Source organism: Vitis riparia, chromosome 11, assembly GCF_004353265.1.
Source record: "Vitis riparia cultivar Riparia Gloire de Montpellier isolate 1030 chromosome 11, EGFV_Vit.rip_1.0, whole genome shotgun sequence".
Classification (NCBI taxonomy): Eukaryota; Viridiplantae; Streptophyta; class Magnoliopsida; order Vitales; family Vitaceae; genus Vitis; species Vitis riparia.
This window is the reverse complement of record NC_048441.1, coordinates 1,030,426-1,036,660: the sequence shown is the minus strand read 5'-3', so window position 1 is coordinate 1,036,660 and position 6,235 is coordinate 1,030,426. Positions and strand designations below refer to the sequence as shown.

The window sequence follows — 6,235 nt, the reverse complement described above, 5'->3', positions numbered from 1 at the left end:
ACCGGTTGAGGTTCAACCTTGACAAGGAAGAGAAGGTCACTGGGAGAGAAAAAAACTTTTTGGCCTCCCTCAACCGGTCCTCGACCGGACGAGTACAACTGATCGACCGGTTGAGCCTTTTTTTGGCTCAACACCCAACCTTTTTCAACTTAAAACCTTTTAACACAAGTTTGAAAATCATTTAACATAAGGTTTTAGTTGAAAACATGAAATCATCCAATTCTTAAGATATTTAAAACAATATTACTCTTGGATGATTTTGGTGCATAAATAAAGAATGAAATGCATGAAAGTCCTAGTGCACCAACAACCTTACAAAGAGATCTTATGAAGCTTTGGTCTTGAAAAACTCTTCTCTTTGAGGTGGTATTCTTCTTCATGATTTCTCCTTGGCTTGATTTGTCTTTGTGATTGCTACTTTGGAAATCGTCTTGCCTAATCACACTTGAAATATGATCATTAGTTCTAAACCTTGTTTTGTTATCATCAAAATCAAGATTAACCAAACATTGGTTTCACAGGTACAATTTAAGAGGGTTGAATGGGTTTTTAGTTCACTTTTGTGCATAAGTGCATTTTGATAATCACACAATGTTGTACAAGGATAAGTGAGTGGTATATCTAAACTGTGCTAATTGATTAATTAGGGTCTTGTATGGTTAATTAATCAATTAGCAACTTTTTGGGCTAGATTAAGTAACTCAAGCCCATGGTGGGCTTAAGTCACTTAAACCTAATATGAAGCCTATAAATACCCCTTTAAAGGTTAAGGTTTCAATGCCTTGTCATTTTCTCCCTACAGTCCAAAAAGAGAAACCTAACCTTCACCCTTGAGATATTCACTATCTCAATGCCTAAACACAAGGAAGAGTCATCGAGTGGAAGATCATGGTGTTCACAAGATCCATTACGACTTTTAAGTTATCTACATCAATTGGAATTGATCCAAGAACATTCGGATCAAAGATATGTGGCTTTATTATATGAATCTATGATTTCTATGGTATCAATATTGATTTTTGAATACCTGGTTTTCCATTGCGATAGATTTAGGGAGCTTAGGATAGATTTTTATGCACTCTATGAGATCTAAGGCATGGGAACGAAGTGATTCGAGGTTCCCAACAACTACAAGTTCCATTCATGTATATCTCAACTTGAAGCTTTAAATACTCAAAACCTCACTTCAATAACTATGAAAGAAAGCACTCTTACTCTAGCTCAATAAACAAACAAGTACAAAGGAAGTTAGAATGAATAACAAGGGTGCACTAATGTGATTTGCAAATATGGAAACAGTGCATCAAAGAAGCAAACAAGAGCTTTTAATGAGAAACAAGTTGGTAGGAAGTTAATTTCAGGTGTTCTTTATACAATAAATGAAGTGAAACTCTCAATTTATAGGCTTCTAGCCTCAGGCACCAAAGAAAAAAAAAAACACAAACTAGCCTCATCTAATTAAGCTATGGTTCAATTAGTTAATTAGCCATTGGGCATTAATTGCATAATAGATGACCGTTAGGCCCTAAACCAGACCTCGACTAAGAAAATCTTCTCCTTGATTAATTAAGAAAGTTTTTTCCTTGATTGTGAATGCAATGCTACTAGATGAAAAAGAAAATTTATGCATTTCTCAACATATTCTTGATTAGGAAAAAACAACCAATCGATCAGTTCCACAATTGGTTGAACCGATTGATCTTATCTTGGTTATTAATGTGTATGGTTCCCATGATGAGTGCATTAATGTGTACGGTTACACATTTGACAAGACATATGGTGAGTCATGACATTGGTTATCAAGTAATCATGACTTCACCAAGCTACTATACTGTAAAAGCTCACAACTCTAAGAGAATATTGAACTAGTACTGTTGAGGTCTTCAATGACTTTGATATGTGGGTGAGACCCTAAAGTGATTATATATTCTCTGTGGATTGAGTTACTATTGATTAAGACAAGTAAAAATAGGTATTCTTGAGATAGGTATCATGATATTTTATGAGTTTAATACAATGTGTCCCTTTGAGTAATCCTAAGGACATGTGATCATGAAATATATTACCTTAATAATTCTTAACTAGAATTTGACAAATGCTCTTTGAGAGTTAAAGCATGTCAATTGATAACATAATAAGAGGATCTTATATTCAAGTTTGTGGGCAGCTTGCATGTAGTGGTTAGTAAATCACAAACTCGAGTTTAGTATCTTGATTTAATATCATAAGATATTGGAATGTAGTTAACTCTCTATAATGGGATATTAAGTCAACTTTAAAATTGAATTATAAAGAAACCAATATTTTTCTAGCTATGAGTCTCAGTGGCCCCCCACTCAAGCTCGTATTCCTTTGTAATATATTATTTAAGGGATACTTAGGTTCTTTATGTATATCTATATATAAGGGTGTTTTGATAAATACACAATATTGTACAAGAGCTTATGAATTGCATTTCTGGGTTAGACTAATTAATTATTGGAACTCAATAAAGTTAATTAATTAATTAGAACCCAATGAATTATATTAAGTAACTCAAACCTAAGATGGACCCAAGTCACTTAAGCTCACTAGTAAGCTTATATAAAGAGAGACAACTTTGCTAGCTTCCATCTTCTCAAAGAGGATTCCACCATCCTCACACGTGCTAGTCTTTGGAAAGAGAGTGATTAGATAAAAGATTGTAAGGTATTCAAGATCCACGTCAATCTTTTTACTAATTGGAATTTATCTAGAAACATCTAAATCATAGGTATCATATTTTGAGCATTTAGACCTACAATTTTTATATGATATATGCTTCTATTGTGTGGATTTAAAGATATTTAGGATAATTTTATATACACCCTATCAATTCAAAGCCTGGAATAATTTTTATAGGCATTCCCATATTAATAATGTTCTGGAAGGAGTTACATGAATACTATTGTCTTAGCTTATGTATAAAAACTAAACAATTTAAGACATCATGTTCACTACTTAGCTAGTAAATCTGACTGTATTTCACTAAAGAAGGTTTAAAAATGCAAACTACCTATTCTTAGGCAACTTGTTTTTCGAACAATACTCTCTAAATTGTAGTATGTTATTTGCATAGATCAAGACAATTTCACTTCATGTGGGGGGATTGTGGGAAAATGATTTGGAAAATGACTTAAAACCATTTATAGGTAAATGGAAAATTGAGTTCAAAACGATAGGACACCTATTTTTAAGAGAAGATAAATTTTGTTTTTTGAAAAGATGTGTTTTGTGTCTCAAGGCATAACTTGTTCAATATGTTTGTGTAGTGTTGTAGAGACACAACCATTCCAATATCAATCACTATCTACAATTATAAATCTCTTTAGCATTTCATTAATTCCAACTAAGTATGATATTCCATTCCAAATCATTTCCAAGTGTAGAATTTCATTCCAAGTCAAATGAGAGTTGCAAGTGTTTAGTTTTATAACATGCAATTTTTTGTAAAGAGTACAACACATGCATTACTTGTTCACTGATACTTTTGATTTCAAGTGCTATTGTCAAAAGAAAATCATTATCATATTTTGGAAGATGATTGCTACTAAATCATAAGCAATTGAAAGGGAAAATTCCTCTTGAGAACTTAGACTCAAATTCTAACATCTATCAACCTTATTTCTCAGTTTAAATTTTATTTCTTATATTTATTTACACACTTATTTCTTATATTTTCAATAATTCGATCAACACATGAAACACGTCACCACTCAACCAAAAGGGATGAATACAACCCAAAGCAAGATTAGCCTCATAATGACCAAATCCCATTGATGCAAGCACCTCTCTCCAACTAAGTAATGGCACTCAAGCCTCCTGCCTCCCAACCAGTGGATACAAACCACTCCTAATGACCAATAGATTGTTCCCTTTTCTAGGAAGAAGGGATCGAGAAAGTCGTAGTCACATCTTTAACAACCAATCGATGTCATCCTCTCTGCAGCCAATGACAAGTCCCATGATGCCATCATGCAATAGAGCTATTGGCACCGGCCACCATCCCAATGGGAAGAACTCACAGCGTCACTCATTTTAGAATCAAAAAGAATTTTTCAGACCAATAATGTAACCCGATAATAAAAAATAAAATAAAATAACAAAGACAAAAGTTTATGAATAATGTACTCAGATAAAAAAAAATTGACATATGCCTCTTCAGTAATATGGGATTTTTCTTCTTTTGTTTGATTATTGAACCCCCCACGGTTTAAAATTCAGTGAAAAGAATAAACAAAATGGTCATGATCATGAAGCATATTTGACCTAAGGTATGTGATACAGTTTTGATGGCTTCAGGTTCTGGGTAACATTGAAATAGTTCAAGGTCTGAATCCACTTCTCCTGGTTCTTCAGAAGGTGCACTGCAATGGTGTTAGGCCACAGCTCATGTGTACACCTCGTCGGCGGCTCTGGGTAATTGTACATAGCCCACTTCGCCGTGTGCCTGTTCTTCCCTCTACGCCCCTCCCGAATCCAATCTCCAAACACTTTGTCTTCGGGGCCTTCCATGTGCTTCTTCGGAATCTCAGAAACCCTAATCCACTCCACAATGTCCCATGAAACCAAGTACCCCATTCCGGACATATAGTGAACAAATGGGTCCATGCTCGGACATGGAATCACGTAACCGTAATACAAATCTTCTCTGGGCAATGGCCTCATAGACTCCACCAGGTTGTCCAGCCTCAGATACGTGTCGTCGTCCGCCTTCATTACGTAATGGTACGGCGGCGATGGCCCCTCGGTGGAATTCAGCATCTCCGGCAAGCTCGAGAAGTACGTATACGTCTTGCCATTGTTCATATTCTCGGTGCAGTTGAGGATGATTATGTCGTCGTATCGCATTATCTCGAGCGCAACCAGGACTTTCTGGTCTTCCTTCGTGAGGTTGCAGAACACGAACTTGACGTCGACCTTTGCTCCGGCCGGCGACTGTGTGCCGTAGATCATGCGGAGGAAGTTCCGGCGGTGGTACTGGTCGGGGAGGGTCAGGATTCCGATGAGGATCCTGATGTCGTCGTCGGCAGGATCGGAGGTGAAGTTCAGGGTGAGAAAAGCATCGGAAGATGATGAGTTGTGGGAGAAGAAAGTGCAGCTGCCGAACTTCATGATAGTGTCGATTCGGACTCCGTTAATGGAAGCTATAGCACAGAGGAAGAGGATGAAGAAGAAGGAGAAGATGATGAAAGGGTTTCGTTCAGGCTTGGCGGGCTTCATCATCACCTTTTGGAAATTGGGGTTCATCATCATCTTCTGAAAATGGAAGCTCTCAGACATATAAGAAGAGTTGTGGTTCTATGAGATTTTTGAGCTAAGAGTATATGAATTGAGTTTGAGCATATAAGGTGTATATATATAGTAATATCATATAGTTTTATAATTATATAATATATGCTTTTTTCTTACATAAAATTGAAATGCTTCTCTGACATGTAACACAATAGTTGGAAATTGGGCATAGCATTTTGACTTTGGCACTTAAAAGGAAGGTATAGAGAGCTATCAAAGAATGAATGAATGTACCATTATGGCCTTTGGTTGTTGGAAGCCCGACATGGTTACTGAGTTAACCCACGAGTTGGTCATAAATTGAACCAAAAATGTTGCTAAATTAACTTCAAGACACAAGATTGGTTGAGTAATTAAGAAAATGAAAAATGGTAGTCTTTTGTCATACAAGATTTTGGTTTGATAGCCGGTTCATTTGTAGGAAGGTTCTATGCTACGTGTCTTTTTTTAAGCCGCAGATGCTTAATGGAAAGATTCTCTACCTCAGACCAAAGAGTCCACTTCAATATTTGTCATATCAGAGTTTTGAGTGAACTCAACTAGTTACTCAACACAAGAAACTCAGCTGAGTTATAACGGGATTGACTCGACTGAGGAGTTGATGGTCTTTCTACCTAAATTGCCTCAATTCTCAGTTGAATTTTATGAAACAATTGAGGTAGTGGGGTTGAGCCTAATTCTAGTTTAAAGCTTAGACCACTGGGTTCAGCCTGGTCAAAATCTGGTGATTAGCCATTTATGCTTGAACACGGTATGGTAGGCTTCACCATTCTTGACTATAAAAGCACATCCCTGTTGACCTACCAAGAGTTCTGCCTTTTTCCTTTCTCTTTTTCTAGTGATCCAAACACCAAAATGGAATTTTATATGCATACATACTTCCATTATTTGAGTGGCAAACGTGTGTCATGGCAAGCACATG

At 36.3% G+C, this 6,235-nt stretch overlaps 1 protein-coding gene across 1 annotated transcript; it reads right to left on the bottom strand.

Moving 5' to 3' along the window:
* Positions 1-4,133: 4,133 nt before the first annotated feature.
* On the bottom strand, positions 4,134-5,327 carry LOC117925452. The gene has a single exon (XM_034844461.1). The coding sequence runs from the start codon at positions 5,299-5,301 to the stop codon at positions 4,288-4,290; it is 1,014 nt and encodes a 337-aa protein (XP_034700352.1). The 5' UTR covers positions 5,302-5,327; the 3' UTR covers positions 4,134-4,287.
* Between the last annotated feature and the right edge of the window lie 908 nt (positions 5,328-6,235).

What these genes read in the sequence shown, in the direction of transcription:
- LOC117925452 (XM_034844461.1), bottom strand. Translation starts at nt 5,301, where the DNA reads ATGTCTGAGAGCTTCCATTTTCAGAAGATGATGATGAACCCCAATTTC.